The sequence below is a fragment of the Punica granatum genome, chromosome 2 (assembly GCF_007655135.1).
Source record: "Punica granatum isolate Tunisia-2019 chromosome 2, ASM765513v2, whole genome shotgun sequence".
Lineage (NCBI taxonomy): Eukaryota > Viridiplantae > Streptophyta > Magnoliopsida > Myrtales > Lythraceae > Punica > Punica granatum.
Window position 1 is genome coordinate 11784933 of NC_045128.1, and position 18133 is coordinate 11803065.

General features: G+C 40.6%; 4 protein-coding genes across 7 annotated transcripts; all 4 read right to left on the reverse strand.

Moving 5' to 3' along the window:
• Window positions 1-1177: 1177 nt before the first annotated feature.
• On the reverse strand, window positions 1178-5542 carry LOC116197755 (uncharacterized protein C3F10.06c). 4 transcript variants are annotated; one of them, XM_031527990.1, is made up of 7 exons: window positions 5168-5542; window positions 4775-4932; window positions 3112-3784; window positions 2793-2893; window positions 2543-2651; window positions 2311-2408; window positions 1178-1792 (listed from the first exon to the last, which is right to left on the reverse strand). In XM_031527990.1, the coding sequence occupies exons 1-7, from the start codon at window positions 5457-5459 to the stop codon at window positions 1766-1768; spliced, it is 1458 nt and encodes a 485-aa protein (XP_031383850.1). In that variant the 5' UTR covers window positions 5460-5542; the 3' UTR covers window positions 1178-1765. The 4 variants fall into 4 exon arrangements, 3 of the variants coding, with proteins under 3 accessions (XP_031383850.1, XP_031383849.1, XP_031383851.1); XM_031527989.1 differs by having other exon boundaries at window positions 2349-2408; window positions 5168-5540; XM_031527991.1 differs by having other exon boundaries at window positions 2349-2408; window positions 4775-4927; window positions 5168-5502.
• A 1603-nt stretch (window positions 5543-7145) lies between these two features.
• On the reverse strand, window positions 7146-9052 carry LOC116193656 (zinc finger BED domain-containing protein RICESLEEPER 2-like). The gene is made up of 4 exons (XM_031522396.1): window positions 8266-9052; window positions 8073-8158; window positions 7386-7973; window positions 7146-7280 (listed from the first exon to the last, which is right to left on the reverse strand). Exons 1-4 carry the CDS (start codon window positions 9050-9052, stop codon window positions 7146-7148), a joined length of 1596 nt encoding a protein of 531 aa, XP_031378256.1.
• A 2046-nt stretch (window positions 9053-11098) lies between these two features.
• Window positions 11099-13874, reverse strand: LOC116196154 (senescence/dehydration-associated protein At4g35985, chloroplastic-like). Its single transcript, XM_031525737.1, has 5 exons — window positions 13093-13874; window positions 12485-12615; window positions 12028-12194; window positions 11838-11922; window positions 11099-11513 (listed from the first exon to the last, which is right to left on the reverse strand). The coding sequence occupies exons 1-5, from the start codon at window positions 13711-13713 to the stop codon at window positions 11345-11347; spliced, it is 1173 nt and encodes a 390-aa protein (XP_031381597.1). The 5' UTR covers window positions 13714-13874; the 3' UTR covers window positions 11099-11344.
• A 515-nt stretch (window positions 13875-14389) lies between these two features.
• LOC116196153 (uncharacterized tRNA/rRNA methyltransferase slr0955) lies at window positions 14390-16381 on the reverse strand. The gene is given in 2 exon segments (XM_031525736.1): window positions 14390-14879; window positions 14882-16381. Coding segments are annotated over 2 exon segments (1662 nt in total). The 5' UTR covers window positions 16212-16381; the 3' UTR covers window positions 14390-14547.
• Between the last annotated feature and the right edge of the window lie 1752 nt (window positions 16382-18133).

Consider the following 18133-nt stretch of genomic DNA (forward strand, 5'->3'; position numbering starts at 1 on the left):
GTTCATCCATAACCGTAAATATTATATATCCATAAGAAATCTTTTATTTGTTTCCTTTGAGATTCAAGATCGTCACGATGTAACCACATGTCCCTGCAATAGGTAAAATTTATCTTTTTTCCTTTTCTTTTCCCTTTCAAAACATTTTTTTTCTAAGTAAAAAAATTCACGGATTAGACACCATCTCAGTTCTCAATTAATTTTGCAACTTATTGTCTTTCTATTTTTCTTTTCTTTTTTTTTTTTGATCGAGCAACTTATTGGTGGCATTTATTTATTGTAAGCTTCCAGGCCAGGCCACTGCTCCCAAGGTGGTTAATGAAGGAGAAATGATCGATCTATTATGCTGGTTAATGATCGATCAAAGCTGCAGCCGCCTCCCTCCCCTCCTATTTTTCTTTTTTTTTTTGACAAGTGGCCGCTTTAAGGGCGAACCATGCGATGATGGATGATGAACCCCACAACCCCTTTTGAATATTAATCAAACCTTCACCAATATCTGGTCGTAGAGGAGACATCAAAAGGAATGAGATCATCCATCCTGAATCTTCCCCATATATAAATGTATATTCTGTTTGTCGGAGCTCAATGTCAAGGGTGACGGGGTATTTTAACGTGTATATTTATTTTATTTAGTCAAGAAAATGCACATATTTATTTAGTTCATCCCTTGTAGAAGGATTATCGCCTCAGGCTGCTTCCGGTTGAAGGCCCTTGGAGCTTCAATCGAAGTTTTTGTGCTTTCAACCAGAGCAAAAAGTCTTTGATTGATGTGCTTTAATAGCGGCTCCGATTGGAGGCTGTGTGCTTCGAATCAAAGCCTCCTCGACTCAGGGGAAAAAATAAAAAGAAAAAGGATTGAAGGGGCTGGGATTCATCAATTGATGGTGGTGTTGATGAAGGTGGGGCCTCCGATGGTGCTGGTAGTCGGAATTGGTGGTCGTAACCAGAGGCACCAGCAGTGTATGTGCAGATGGTTTTCGAAGATGTGAGACATGGGTAAAAAATCAAGATTGCCACCCAGTCCGTAATTACATATTTATCCCCATATTGGTAACGCATATTACCAATTTGATGGTAATGTGGATTGCCATGATCGAAATTACCAGTAATGCGGTGCAACTAAATGCGACAATCTTATGAGCCCATACAAGTTAAATCCACATAACAGTTTAAATAACGATTAATAACTGAGATGACTTTCTCATGTTTGTAGCATTTGCATGAAAAGGTTCACAAAGTATCTCTCTCTTAGGACTACACCAGTGCTGAGCTCGAGCCATGCTATGCGATTAGGATAAGTAATCTTAAGAATGCCATACGCCACACAAAACAGCCTGCTATCCAGGGCAGGATCAGCTTGGTGCGAGGAGCACAAGATATCGGTATTGCCATACTAGCTCAATTATGAATATGTAAAGATTGTTCTTCTCTAGACTATCTCCTCTTTCAGTGAAACTTGAGTTTTGACAAAATTCTTCGTACTATACACTAAATTAGATGTTCATTCTTCTTATCTTTTACAAGTCATCAAGGCAAGATTTGGTTGAAAGCAAGCAATTATGATTAGCAATGAAAATTTCCTTAACTACCAAAGGAAAAAAAGAAAGGAAGTTTGGCTTCGATCAGTTAGAACCTGGTCTTCCCCCACTTAAGAAGGCAAACACCTGTTTGAGATTTCCTCTTGAAGGACGGGCGAAAGCCGCATATTTACAGATAAATACAAGCCTCCGTCGCATCTCCCATTTCGTGATGGATCTCTCATCTAATGTTCTTCCTTCATCGTAAGTTCCTAACAAGAACAGAATACAAAAAACATTAGAATAGCATCATTTCATATAATCAAGAGCAGCAGCATGTTTCCATTGAAAACAATGCAGATGGGTTGTAATACACAACATACCACACCTTAAAACTTTAGAACAGCTGGAAATGGCTCGCAGTATCTTCGGTTTTAGAATAAATAGAGAACTTTCTAGTTTTTCTCTCTCTTGTCAATCAAGATGGTGGAAATAATAGAAGGGGAAAATGGTTTAGATTGCAATTCATCGGTTTAGTAATCCTACACGTCTTAGAGAATGCAATTCAACGTGGTTTTTCTTACTTTCCCCTTTTCTTCAAACAATAAAAATGGAATACAGAACAATTTGTACCATTGACTAGCTCATGTAAGAATATCCCTCCAAATTTCTCAATGCTAATTAAGCTAGGACCCAATTTTTATCGCACTGGAACTAAGATAGGGCCAAATGAACATGTAAAACAGAGACTTCTATTCATCCTATTCATTCGAAGCATTTTATGCTGTACCTTAATGTTCAACCAACAAATCTGAGAGAGGCATGTACCTTCATCAGTGAATAATGAAATCAAGATAGCAAGGCAGACACATACGCTAATATCTTCCCCTGCAAACAGTAAGGAAAAAATTTTCACTTTAAACTAAATATTAATGGATCAAATCAGATTATCAAAGCACATCAAATTTATATTAAGAAGATGGCTGTAAAATATAAAATAATACTTTCCACAGCATTCTTACCATCTTGGCAACAAACAAAAACTGTCCTCCCTTTGCTAAGATTAAATCTCGCAAAGTTTACTGCAGATGGAAGATTGTTTAATAAGGAGAAGCGATCAAACTTCGAGTTCTGAACACCACGATCAATCATTAGGATGTTGTCCGCCAAGAGAAAGAGTGCACAAGCTCTAATATATCAGAAATGATCACTGAAGGAGGGGTAAAAAAATGATCCGAAAAGAAAAAGGAATCAGTCTATTTTTGGACACACCTGAATTGGAAGATGCAAGTACAGCTCAGCACTACGTAAACTAACAGAAATGGACTCTTGAGCACAATTGAGCACGCAGTCAACATTGGAAGCTTTTGCAGCTGCAGTCACAATGTTTATACAAGTCACTATGACAAGAGAACTCAATAGGAATAGTTTCAGGTAAAGAAAAAAAATGCATCAAACGTCAAAACAATAGTCTAGGATACTAGTGAAATATTAAGATAGTCTGGGTCAATATCATGATTCCACTTTGGGATGTTTGCATCATCTTGTAGCAATTCAAAATTCAAAGTATCACTAAAGTTGATATGCTTACCGAGTGATATTGAACCCACTGCAATGTTCGTTGAAGCCAACCAAGTGACCGAGCGATTTTCATCATTGACCATTTCAGAAACAGACAACAACTCTGCACAATTTAGTTCATCTGTGCTTCCTTTCAATGTGGGACCATTGAGTATGACTTGTGGAGCAACAAGTCCCCTGTGAGCACGGCACACTCGATCCCTCTCGACTATATCTGCCACCTTCTGATTACACGAGTCGGGTCCTGCATTTATGAGTTCATATGCATGGGCCCAGAAGAGAGATGGCGAGAGACCCCTGGCCCAGCTCTCCTCATCATCTCCTGCCCCAGCAATGTAGCTCCAGCTAAACTCAGAGGTGGTTGCCTGTTGCACTGGCCCAGTTGAACGAGAAGCGGAGAGAAGTATAATTGGCGTAAAATCCCAAGAGCCGTGATCTGGGACTTCATTGAGCCAAATGACAGTCTTTTGTGAAACCCATAAAGGACGTAATGGTTTCTTTAAGGAGACAATAGAGGGAATATCCGCTCCAATGGCTTCTAGCTCATCAGTCCAAGTTTCTAACCGATCTTCAATGGATGCCCGTTCAACATCGGAAACCCACAGGGGAAGGTGCAAGGAACAGTCCCAATTGAGAGAGTTTTCTGCGACGTTTTCTTTGCATTGAGTGGAATTACCCAATTTCTGCATATACGTGCGTGATAACAAATGACGAATTGATATTTGTCTGTCAAATATAAACATATCATAACGCCTCCATCAAGCAAATTGCTTTAAATTTGTATGTCAAAATTTGACTGATTCCTTTGCTATAGTCACCTTTCGCTCCAAGAGACCCCATGAACTGGCCAAATGGGTCCTAAGGTTCAAAAGCTCAGGGTTCATGATCCCACCACTTCTGCCATCAGAGGAGTCCAAAGCCACAGCAGGCATCTCCAAATGACTGCTGGCTTCGGTTTTACTTTTTTTGTCTAGCTGCTATTACTGTTTGCAATCTGTTTATTTCTTTTTCATTTCTCCTGTTGGCTTATTCTGGACTACACTTAGAATAAATGGTTTGTCGTCTAGCCAAAAACGCAAAGAGAAGAATATAGCGAGCTTAGGCTTTACTATGACTGTCAGCTGATCTTTTAGAATATATCATGTTCTCTCAATCAAGCAAAAGGCCAAAGTGACGACAAAGTAGTTAATAATACAATCATGACAATCTCTTTAGCTATATTCCTCAGAAGCAAGATTCGAAACTGGTTAAATAAAATTAATTTACGAAAACCTTCTCAAAGTTTTATAAGCACCACAATTGGGATAAGACTAAAATGTCGACTCATGCTCGCTCTCAAATGCTGGTGCACCATGCTACCTAGTTCTAAGCCTTGACAACCTTACAACTTACCAGTCCCGTCTAAATCAGTTCAGTGTTGTTTGAATACCTGAACTTGTCTAATCCTAGCTCAGTTTCTCATGCAGCTGACTGTTAAAACATGCAGATAGCCTTTTTGTTAATTATTAGTGCATCGTCCTCCCAGCATATGCATTCCAAAAATTGGTTGCTTAACGTTAACACAACATCATCTTATTCACAAAGCAAGAGGGTAAATTAACTATCACAGCCTACGCACGATTCTAAAGCATGAGATTCAAGGCACATCTACAACCAAAAGAAAAGGCACTTACCTCATCAATTGTCAAGCTGTTATCTCTTATTTTACTCCTATATCGGGCGATACAGCGATTCAGGACACACGTCCATATGGGTATCGTCTTCGACATGCTGTCGGGAAATCTCTTCCCTTTCCGAGTTGAATCGACGATTATACACCCTCCCTTCTGTACTGCCCATCAAACCAAAAAATTGGATCCAAATTTAAACAAGATTTTGAAGATACGCTCACCCATAAAATTAAATTCAGGTTTCCAATTTCCATCCTGAAATTTCATCTCTTTGTTGCACATTTCAGGTTAAAGAACAATAAAAAAAACTGCTCTTTGCCGAAATACACACACGCACACACACAAAGACAGAGATAGAGAGAGAGAGAGAGAGAGAGAGAGAGAGAGAGAGAGTACGGGCAAGTTGTGCGACATGGAGATTGAGGCGGGAGGTGTTGAAGGACCAGTTATTGTTGTGGCCGTCGGTGGACTTGAAGTAGCACGTCCCGTGGAACTGGCGGGAGTACCATAGCCCGCAGCGGAGGTTCGCAAGCAGCGGGAGATCCGGCCACAGCTGAGATATCTCGCCGACGAAGATGGAGTCCTCGTAGATTGATCTAAGGGCGTTGTGGAGACTGTTGTCCCTCCTCTTGATGGTCCTCGCCGCTCTGTATATGCTCAGCTTCACCGCGTCTCCGTCGGCCGCCATAATCGCCGCCTCTGCTGTATTCCCGCCTTCCTCTTCGACGGCGGTGCAGACGAAGAGAGAGAGAGAGAGAGAGAGAGAGAGAGTGGTGTCTCCTTGGCAAGAACTTAAAGAAATTCACTTTTGGCCCTTAAATTTCGTTTCTAATGCAGTATGTACCCTATTCTTTATTTTTCTAACCAATTTGCCTCATAAATTTTTATATTTCTTCCAATTTGTGCCATGAAAGTTAGGGGTGGCAATTCGTGTTGTATCGTGTTTATACGTGTCGTGTCTAAACGGATTCGTGTCATCAAAGTTATAATCCGTACACGACACGATTATTAAACGGGTCAGGTTTCGCATACACGAACACGACACGATTATATCCGTGTTAACCCGTACACGACACGTTTATACCCGTTTATTAAATCGTGTCATAACAGGTACACGTATACACGACACGATTATAACCGGTACCTGGACACGTAACACGACCCGTTTATCCGTTCAATCCGGTTACCTGGACACGTTAACACGACCCGTTTATCCATTTAACCCGGTTACCCGGACACGGGACACGTTAACCCGAGAAGAAAAGGAATGAGAACAATAACCCTGCACCAACCCCGACTCACAACGGAACCAGAGATGCTCCAAGAGAGAATATAAACTCATCTCCAGTAATAAAACCAGCTGAGATGCAGCCAGAGGCACTTCATATCATAAGAGAATGAATGCCAGGGGAGGAGATAAATGAGGAAGGGGGCAAATTTCATGTGCTCTTTCAAATGCTCAAAACAAATTTGTAAAAGTTCTGTACATAGATAGACTTATTAGGGAAGAAAAGAAAATGATGAACTACAAGACAACAAACAAGAGTCAAGCTCGTAAGACATCCCTTCAATTTGGACTTCACGTGAAATTATGCATCTTAACTCAGCTTTTGGTACAGAGGCGACAGAATTCATGTCAGTGCACGAGCTCTCACGAGTGTTAAGTAAAACTACCCACCTAAAATGTTGAACACAAACAGGTCTTCAGACCATGAAAAAGTACACGCTGAATCCAGTTCTCACAGGTCCCAAGCAGATGGTCTACGCCTTTCTCTGGGTCTGTCCCTACTGCTGCAGAAAGGAGAAAAAAGAGAAACGAATGAATCAATACAGAACTCAAGCCAAGAAGGCATGAATTGATGGAAGTACGCCAAACAAAATCCAGACAAATACCACAAAATTCCAATTAATTCTCCCCAAGAGATATTCCAATGAAAAAATCAATAAGAAGCAGTAGAGCTCTACAACTCTTACCAAGAGATATTCCATTCCATGAACCCGTTGATGTTCCTAAAAGGTAATCTCTCCCTTAATTAACCACTGTATTGGATCCTTGAGTTGATGGCTCATCGCAAATAGTTAAGTTCATCACATCCTCTGTGAGTTGATCCATGGAAATCCCACAACCATCTACATTCAAAAAAGAGAAAGATTAACAAAAGAACTTTAGAAATCAAATCTGAAAAGTAAACTTACCAGCTAATCCATAAAGCCAATCTCGAGAGCACATGAGTGCTTCCACAAGGTCGGGTTTCAAAGAACTCCGATATTGATCGAGAACACGACCTCCACAACTGAATGCTGCCTCGGAGGCAACCGTGGATATGGGAATGCTCAAAATATCACGAGCCATCCTTGCAACTGTCGGATATCGTTAGGAGTTAATTTTCCAATACTCAAGAATGTCCAAGTCCGTCTTTCTATGGCTCCTTGTCTCATCTAAGTACTTTTCTAGGTTAGACTTTTTTGAAGATGCTGAATACACATTATCAGCATAATCATCGAACTCCTGATAAAAAATTAAAAATAATAAACCAATGACAAACATATTCCAAGCGAAACTGACAACTAAAAAAATTGAAAAAGTAATACATAATATCATTAAAAATTTTACCTCCAGCATATCCACGGTCTCGGACTCTTGATGATCCGGCACCACCTTCTCTTTTGATGCAGATGATAGATCCACCTTCTGACGTGCTGTATATTCTTCATAAAATGAGAATAATTTGTCCCGAATAGTTTGAAATTCTGAAGATTGACTACCATATAACTTTCTGTAACTCCAATCCACAAACTCAAGTTTATACCTGAGGTCCAATATCACCGCAATCGATAAAATCACTGAAAATTCAGACCAGTACTTTTCAAATTTCATAAGCATCCTTAACGACATTGCTCTCAGATCTTCATCTGTCCCATCACTATACTCCTTGAGCAACACATATGCTTTGAAAGTAGAAGGAAAGTATAGATTTGCGGTTGGATACTTACTTCCAGAAAACAAGTTCGTAATCTCAAAGAAAACCCCCAAGAATTTCTTTATCTTCTCAATCTTCTGCCACTCCAGTGAGGTAGGACAATTCGTATAATTGGAATCACTTAACTCTAGGTGGCAAAATGCACGATGATAATAGAATGCACTGTCAAGCATAAGAAATGTTGAATTCCAACGAGTAGGGACATCTTGCCTCAAGCCTTTCTTCGGATTCAAAGACAAGAGTTTTACACATTCAAGAAATTTTTCTTTTCTAACTTGAGACCCCTTAACATACTTGACACTCTCCCGCACTTTGCCTACCGCAACATCAATCTCTTTCAGTCCATCTTGCACAATCAAATTAATGATATGCGCACAACATCGTTGATGAAAGAATTCACCTTTGGCTAAAAGTGCATCCTTCAAATTCAAATGTGATCTCAACAAGCTCACGAAAGTGTCATTGGCGGAGAGGCATTATCCAAAGTAATAGAAAATAATCTTCCCTCAATACCCCACTCAGCCAACAAAGAGGTAATCTTATTGCTTAATGCCACACCAGTATGTGGAGGTGGCATCGGGGAGAAATTCAGAATCCTCTTTTGCAAACTCCAATTTTTATCAATAAAATGTGCGGTCAAAGAGAGATACCCATCAGTAGCAATAGAGGTCCACAAATCAGATGTCAAACAAATTCTACCACTAGCTTTCTCAAGCAAGCTCTTAACCCGTGACTTCTCTTTTTTATAAACTTTCAACACATCAGCCCTTGCAGTATTTCGAGATATAACAGGCACACTCTCGCGCAAATATGCGAATACAGATCTAATCGCAGTATACTCCACAAAGGCAAGAGGCAGATCGTGCATAATAATGGCAGCAATCAATAACTCACGAAAACGTTCAGGATCAAATATAGCATTTCTCAAAGACATATCATGATTCACCAGCAGCTGACCAACATCTCGTGTGTCCTTACGAATGCATCTTTCACTATGCTTTTTCAAATTTCCCGTCCCATATTGACTATTACAAATAAAAATAGAGCCACACTTCTTGCACTTACAACAGCTCTCACCATCAATCGACTTTTCTGCCAACTTCTCAAAGAATTGCCAAACAGGTGATGTCAACCTTCTTTTTCGCTTGCCTTTCGATGCCCCTGCCTGAGTTCCTGTTGAAGTGTCTTGAATCTCATCTGCATCAAGCTCCACTACATCATCATCTTCGTTTATCGTGGCCATGGATTTTTCCTTCCTAGAGGATTCCAAGTTCACCTCCAAATTATTTTCTGAACTCATTATCCCTAAATAAAACAAACAATGAGAAACTGGTTAAAGTCTAGAAATACTTCAATTTACAGTATTCATCAATATATCTAGAAAGTTCTGTGTTGTAAATAGGTCCATCAACATATCAGTTGCATTAGTGTTTTTTTCCTTCCATAACACCAGTGGTTGATGTTAAGCTTCTTCTACTGCTGAGGGAGAAGGACTGAAAGATGCCAAGGCCCGGCCCCAGACCTTACGAGTGCGTCCGCCGAGTTTGGCACAGCGACAGACACCAACCCATCCGAGGTTCCATAATTCAGCAGATTTTCAGGTCCTTCACTCACACTTCATCCCCAAACCCCTCCTCTCTCTCTCTCTCTCTCTCGCTCTCGCTCGCTCTCTGTGTGTGTACATACATATATATTCATGGGTTGAAGAATCAATTAATGAAAGAAGCTGATTTCTTCCTGGATTTTGCATTTCAGTTTTAGATGCACACACAGCTATGTATTGAAGCATACAGAATACATAATCTCAAACGGAAAGGACCCTGGATAAGTGTTCAACGATGACAGGAAACAGAAAGCAGAACTCATCAGAGTTGAAAGCAATACTACTCCACAAAATTGTTCTCGTCGTTACAAGAAATACGAGGTTTTAGTGCCACCAATCCAATCTAACATAACCGTACCCAATAAATTTCGCAAAGATTAGAAGCTCGTCTTTTGCTGAAGATCCAAAAGAATCCGCAAAGATCGAACCTTTGCTCAAAGAATGGATCAATTCATCTTCCCAAAGAAAAAAGACAAAGCAAAATAAGAAGAATCGGTAAACCAAGACTTCACACCAATATCAAGGGCCAACACAGATGAAAAACCAAGAAAGATGATACCTTGACAAGGGGAAAGATGATATCGAACCTGCTTCAGAGAGGGAGGTCGCAGAGTTGACCCGAGATCGAGGACGCGCGGTGAAGTTGCCTTCGTCTAGGACTCCGGGTGCTGTCGACTGAACGGCGGAAGGTCACCTTCGTCGTCTGGGTGCTATCGTTTGAGCGGACAGTCGAAGTTGTCTTTGACTCAAGTGGACGCTAGATCTGGAAGAATTCAAGAAATCAGGTCTGTCTTCGATTTCGAAGGAAATCGAGTGGAATCGTGCTTGCAGGAAGGAAATCAGGTCTGTGAATCAGGTCCGTCGGGGTCTGGACTCTGGAGGATCTGGAAGCAACGAAGGTCTGAACTCTGAAGGAAATGAAAATAGGTTTGCGAATTGGAAATCGAATGTTAGAGTTAGGGTTACATAAAGGATATTTTGGTCAATTCATATACATAAACGTGTCTAAACGGGTTACACAATTATAGTAACACGATTAAACACGTTTATTTAAACGTGTTTAATCGTGTATAATCGGGTTACACGGGTTCAACCCGGTAAGACACGCTTATTAATCGTGTCTAAACGAGTTGGACCCGTTTAACCCGAATATCAAAAATACCCAACCCGAACCCGTTTAACTCCGTGTCGTGTAATCGTGTCGTATCAAATATTACCGGCCCTAATGAAAGTACTCAGCGTGGAGTATACTGCAGTGAGGGATCAGTCCTAAGAAAGTCGGCTCAAAGTATTCATAAATATTTTTTATGCATATTGCATCAATTAAAGAGTTGAATTCAGTTCAAGGGATTTGTAAAAAGGGTTGTTCATGTCCTTTATAATAATAAAATTCGTATCGAGTTCAAATCTGATAAAGAGAAGTGAAAAATGACTCCATTGAATGTGCTAACCCCTGTGTTGGGTGGCCTTCCAAGAAAAGAATCCCAATAAGATATGGACAGGTCATTAATTTGAGATGATGATTGCCAGGAAAAGTGTTAAATGCTCTGTTTAAATTTTTAAATATCTCATTTTAACTTTAATTTTAATTTTAATTCAGCACACTACACAACAAAAATACACATTTTTAAGTCAAAAATTTTAACTTTAACTTTAACTCAACACACTACACAACAAAAATACACGTTTCCCAAGTCAAAATTTATAATCACGTCTCATTTATCATTTTCCACAATTAAAATCTAAATCAAAATTAAAGTTACTTTTTAACTCTGAATTCAAACGCATTAAAAATGTCTTACGTACAAATTGTGCAGACATACATTGGAAGATCTATCTGAGGAAAGAAGCAGCAATGGCAATATGCAAATGATATACCAAATCATTCTCAGTTAGTTCTAGACAGATATTCCAGACTCCATTACAAACCCGAGCATGCTGTTTCTAGTCCATCTAGACTTTAACTAATAGAGTTGAATCGGACTGAATTCAAGAGTATGAATTCTTGGCCTTGCCCGCATTTTTTAGCACCCCAGTGGAGACGGAAGATGCCGGATTGACGGCCTTCCTGATCTTGAAGACGTTCCAAGCAGTGCTTGCACAGTGACCTGCTGTTGCAAGCGCATCTTCTGTTGCCTCCCCTGCACTCTCTCCAAACCTGATTGCTCGAACAAGATAAAAGCACAATGATTTATTTACTGTTTTACAATTCGTTTCGGAAAGCGTGGCAATGGGAGTTTGATTTTCAGTATTGTTGAAACGTCTTCTTTGGGCAGATTGTCTTTCTTACTTAGAAACCAGCAATCCATGTTTTGTACAGCATTTTAAGGAAATTGTCAATTGGACAGCTTTATGTTGACTTCCGCCCATAATCGAAGAATTCAAATCAAAACCAGAATGAGAGTTATTATCTTGATGTTTCGGCAAGCGGAAAGAACAAAGAAATATGAGAGTGTGAGTTCGTGGAGAGAGTAATTTGCACCTTCTGCTGACCATTCTCGTAGCAGCTTTTGAGGTAGCCGAGTAAGCTTGCTTCTCAGCCGCTTCAGCTGCATCTAACACCTTATCTGCAACACGCAGAATTGACATCATTGAGACGTGAAAATTTGACTCTCTTTTTGAAAGAAACATGGCTCGAGCTTTTGACGAACTTGAACGTTAATGACACTTACCGACAGCATCAAGTGAAGCCAGCAGAACCTCTCCTGGAACCATTGCTAGGAAGGACTTCCCTGCTTGGGACTTCACCATCGGCGCCATTACCGATCCAGTGGCAAATTGAACTCCATCTAGCAGTTTCTTGCTGATCTTGTCAGTCATTTTAGACACCTTTCTTACACTTGGGGAGAAACAACGAAACAGTCAAATTATGCTCAACATACATTTTAGTGCACCCTTCTGCTGTGCTTAGTTTATTCTATTTTTATGCGCCTAGTTTTTTTCCAACATCAGACTTGTACATAAGCTAGTGTTTAACCATGGCTAATGTCGGGCCGATAAAAACATGATTAATGAATTACCGTACACCTTCATATTAGCTTAAGCGTTTGGTTTATCAGCAACTTAACAATAAATAAAATTGATAATGCCCCTAGACTTGTCTGGTACAATGTTCATATTGAAGGGTACCGTTTCAGGCTTATATTGACTGCGCTCTTCTTCTGGGCACCCCCATTGCTGCCTCCATAGCTTTCATGGTAACTCGAACCATTCCTCTGCTCCACAACACTAGTCATGATCATTTCTCCTCCCTTGTGGACCTGGATGGTCACGATTTTCAAATATTAAAACATAAAACCAATTTTCTCTTTGCCATCACCAAACTAAAAATCAAAGTATGTTAAAAGTCCTCAGAACTTAAATCTACTTTCAGATCCAATACACACTCAGTCTTATCAAGTCTCAAAGTCAATTTTCTAAAATACAACCAATTTTCCTTATATTTCTAGTTCAAATGGCATTACGCAACTTCATCTTTGCATCGACAAACTGAGAAGCTAAGTTAATACCCCAGCACTTCAGTCGCTTTCAGGTACATTCCGTATAAACAGCTTTATAATCATCTCAAAATCAAGTTTAGGCAGTGTTTCGAGCTCGAAGATGGCGTTACTCAAGTCCTATGAGACTCTGAATTTACTTTAAAAGGTGAAAGTTGAAGCTGCTCAGAAGTCAGAAATAAATACCATGGCTAAAGCAATCGATTTCGTAAAAGCATAATGCTAATATTGAAATCAAACCTGATTGGTGTAGCCATTGCTACACATAAAGATGCCTTTAACAATCTGACCAGTCCCTCCGGCAATGGCCTTAGCCAAGACATTGTTATAGTCATTGATTTTCGGGGCAAACTCCTTCCAGTTAAGGTTCCGGTTCGGTGCAGAATATGAAGATGAAGAAGCAGGAGCCGAAGAAGAGAAGCACGAATGTTCTTCAAGGAACTTGTCCAAGTACCCCAAATAGCTTACATACTGTTCCATGAAAGTGACTCCATAGCTGAGCGGGTCACCATCTTTCACGGGCAGGGAGAAGAGGTAGTGAAGGGAGTCTAACTTCACGACCGGCTCGTCCTTGGTGAGCGGCCACTGGAGGTCATCACCGACCTTTATGATGGTTGCCAGGGAGATGTTCTCGTCCGAGATGGTGAGAAGGGTGAACTCTCTGCCACTGGAGAGCTCCAAAGCTTCTCCTTGGTCCATTAAGTGGACGGTGCATGACGGGATTTGGAGCAGAACTTGCTGCTTGGTCGTTCTGGGTTCCGAGTTTTGCTGGGTTGTCTCATAAGGATCAAAGTACGTAGAATTTGAACCTCCTCTGCTGCTGCTGTTGCTTCTGCTGCTTCCACAGCTGAAACAGCCCATCTTCCTCTTCCTCTCTGTCTCTCCCGCAGATGAAGTGGACCTGTTCTTGGAGAGAGCTGTGTTTGGTTTTGTCAGGACATGGAATAGAAGAACATTGTGATTGGCTGGCAAGGGAATAGGAATGGCTTACAGAGGAAGTTGTGCTGTGTTTGATTCGAAAGGCTTTAACTTTATTCTGTTCCTTGTTTGAAATATGTTACTGCTAAAAGCTGAGATGCGACTTATGCCCTTTCGGTGGAACAAAGCAAAAATAATGACCCCCACAAAGGTAGAGAAAATTTTTTAAAAAGAACATTATCCAAATGATTCCATGTCCTGTCAAGTGTGAACCCGCAGATATTTTTCAAACTATCAATGGTTTAGCAGTGAGACAACTCATAGAAGGCACTTTTTCAAAGCATTGCACTGAATGGTCAGCTCGAGGATATCATTTGGACGGTGAAACTAAGAAGATATAATCCGGCATATAAACAACAGATATTGAAAGCATATATGCCATGGCGGCCAAATCGTTATTGAATGCGAACTGATATAACCAGTGGCTATGCAAGCTGAACTTAAGGACAGGAAAATGGTAAAAGGGCTCTCGGCTTCAAGAGCTTTCGCTATGCTCTAATGGTTTTGGTAACTTTCAGAAGGCAAACATCAACGGCAAAACAGGCTGTTGAACCCGATGTAACTGGGAATAATTTTTCTTGACTGGAGCAAATATAACAGCCATAGGAGAAGAGAAGTTGCATTCAGCATATCAAAACTAAATACTAACTCAACCCGAAACAAAAGCCTTTGTATTGTGAAGACATTTGTGAGCCAGACTTCGCCAGCACAGATAATTTAAGATACACACTCAATTGGGTCATTAACATTATCATCTATGCCCTGAATCTGATCCCTCTTGTAATTGTCTCCGATAAAGTGGTGAAGCAGCACTCCTGCTGCCACGCTCACATTCAAGCTCTCAACAGCCAAGAATGATCGGAACTCTTCGGCTTCCGCATCATTATCCCCGGCACTGACATCCACAGGGATATTTCCAGGAATCCTAATCAGCTGAGTACATGACCTCTCCACCAATGGCCTCAGTCCAGTTCCCTCGCTACCCAAAACAAGAATTGTGGGCGGACCAGGTGCTACTGCATCTACAGGAACTGATCTAGACAAGACGACCCTCCAAGAACTCTCCACCCATTTTCCGCTGACGATGTCAAGAACTTCATCATGTTCTTGCAATACCGAAGCTCCATCAGCTCAAGGGACCCAGCACTGGCTTTGCTCACAACTCCACTTAAGGGAGCAGAATTCTTCGCGCAGAGGACTACCCCCGAAGCTCCGAAGAAGTAAGCAGACCTAATAATTGCCCCCAGATTCTGCGGGTCGGTTACCTCATCTAAGGCAACCCAAAGAGACCCTTCACCCTCCCCAACAGAGACAGGATCCAGTTCAGTAATTTTCGCCATTTCAAGGGGCGAAGCATCCAAAACGAGTCCCTGATGAGGGCGGTTATCGACAATCATATTCAAATCATGCTTTGAGACTTCTTTCACAGTTAGCCCGATTTTCTCAGCGATTTTCAGGACCTTCTCGAACCCTTTCTTGTCCTTCTTCCTCCTATTGTTACTGCTCAAATCAAGCCCTTCCTGGAGGTAAAGAGCATAGAACTCTCTTCTTGCAGCTGATAATGCAGCAAGCACAGGTCCCACCCCGTAGACTCCTTCACCAGCCATCTTTGGAGGGCTTGGTCCCGTGGCCTCCTTCCACGTCTTTCTGCCCCAATTTTCCTGGTTACTCCACCTCCGCATCTCCGGTCTCTCAGACCTCCCAAATCTCCCGAACCTCGTCTTAATCTTATCCCATCTTGGGTCATCATCCCTTTCATCTTCTCCTCCTCCTCTTTCGTCGTCCATCCCTCGTTCACCATCTTCATCGTCATCGCGCCTCCATTTAATCCTGCTATGCCTAATCTCCTCCACACCAACACCATTTCTCTTCGTTCCTTCATCGACCCGATCAAATGTGCTATTCTTCCCATTAAAGGACTTAGCTTTATCAAACCCCTCCTCCTCTAACCTCCTTGCCGATTGTTCCCAAGAAGACTGAACATCATTTCTCATAGAGGCCCTAGTCGAAAGTTTCGATTCCCGAGCTTCATCTGGCGATAGCCACGGAAGGGTTTTCCCAGTTCTCGCCGCAGAGCTTCCCCCGCCCATTTCCTCGTAACCTAAACTCGAAAAAGCCTGAAGTTTTGCAACTTTACAGTGCAGAGCAGGGGCTCTAACCTTAAACCCCCTTGAAAAAATTCTGGGTTTTGCTGAGCTACCGATTCCCGGAGGAGATTTCCTGGTGGCCATCCCCAAGGTTGGGCCTTTGCGGCCATTGAAGCTAAGGAAACCAGGGTTTAGCTGGGGTTTTGGAGTAGATGAAGAAGGGAGGAATTGAGGTTTGATACAGAGCCTGACGGTGGAGGAGAAAGCCTGCGTCTTTGAGAGGTTAGTGTACATGGCTAACCTCGGGGAAGGGAATCGAAACGATTGAAGATTTTACAGAAATTGAAGAGCAGAACCTGAATTGATTGGAAAACTGTTCGGCTTGTCTTCGTCTCAACAAAGCCCAACAGGTTTCCTATCCTCCCCTCACCGGCTCAGTACAACGACGCCGCTTCCGCTTCAGAGTCTTCCCCGCTTTTGACCAAAATTGTTTTTTTTTTTTAATTTTTTTTTTCAACTGCTAACTAGGTGCAGGTCCAAGCATTTCTGGCGACAAGTATAAAAAATAAATAGAACTTAGTTTATTCGATTTTAATTAACAATTAGTCGTCTGATCCGGAGTTCCGATAAAAAGCTTATATCGAGTGGTAGTGACGGTCTTCATTTATTTGTTCCAATTTGTAAAAATCTGATAGACAGTTCTCACATATAAAAGAGAAGGGCAGAGGATCAAATGGGTTTAAGGATGATGTTTCCACCTAGGATATACCGTTGATGTTTTTACAACAGACGAAGTCCAAATATAGTTGGTGTAAAGTAAAAATTGTATATACTCTATAGGTCAACTGTGCTTAGAAATACCCAAGACATGATTGACGCAATCTCTGTACAATTGCAGTAGGAGTTTTTTTTTTTTTTTTTGATAATTTAGCAATCTTCACTATTAGTGATGTATATATATCTTTACATCTTCACATATATAAAAGTTAGAACAAAGCATGGTGCGATACCATGTAGGATATGAAAGGAGTTTTGTGCCTGACTTTTCATGTCATTATTAATAGAGATTGGACAAACAGTGCTATATCACACTGTCACATCACAATGGCAGTCGAAATGATGTAAGACCATTATTCTCATATTTATACTTACATTCATACTCAACTAAATGTGGTTATTATGAGAAAACAAAAGATCACATTAAAGTAATAGAGCATTATGAGACAGGGGTAGGAAGTTCAGTCAAGCATTGGAGTGGGCGATCACAAGATCAGAGCTTTTCTTTATTCTCGGGCTGCTGTCTTTTGCCTACAATTTGGTTGAGGAGGACGTCATCAAGCTTTCATATTTAGTGGGCGTTGATGAATGCACAAGGTAAAGAAGTGGTTCCGACATTTGAATACGCAATAGAAATGCAATAGAATTCCAACTTTTCGGAGAAGGCGTTCATCGTGATTTAGGAAGAACTACAAAATTCAGATGTTAGAGTCATGTTAGTACTTCCCATTACGTAGGTACGGAAATATTTGTAGATATTGAAAATATTTATTCGCTTGTTGAATTAAAGCTCTAGCTTTATATCCTTTTTAATCACTATCAATATAGATGTCTACTTACTCAGTTTGAATTCAATAAGACTGCATAGATAATTGAGAATGTTTCAGACTAGAACTCCAGTAAAGGAACCTGATAACAAACTGTGGCTGTGGGTCTTTTGCTATCTATGAAACTAATAACATGGACGTTATTACAATAACTTAAAGTTTCTACGTATTATACAATCTTAATAGTTGATTGTTCTTGGAAGGTAGACCCTATACTAACCATGCAAAGAACTCGAATAAAAGTTTTTCAATATGGAAGTCCATATTTTATATAAAGTTTGTGATGCACCCTCTGTAATCACTTGATATTGTGATCACATGCATAGGATTTACATTATTCAGACGAATATTTATTTACTTCTTCACATAGTTGTCATGTAAGTTTCATTTGAGAGTAATAATTCGTGAGGTTGGTGATTTAATACTTCCTCTACTTTCCTTTCTCTTTTCTATTTTGGCTCGTAGAGATCTCAAGAAATATATTCTTTATTTGACTATTTATCATTTTCTAATACTGGTCAATAATCCCATTACCTCTAGCATATGCATATGCACGGGCCTTTCATCTAGTATACATTATAAAAGCTGAGCCAACGCTTTGAGAAGCGCCAT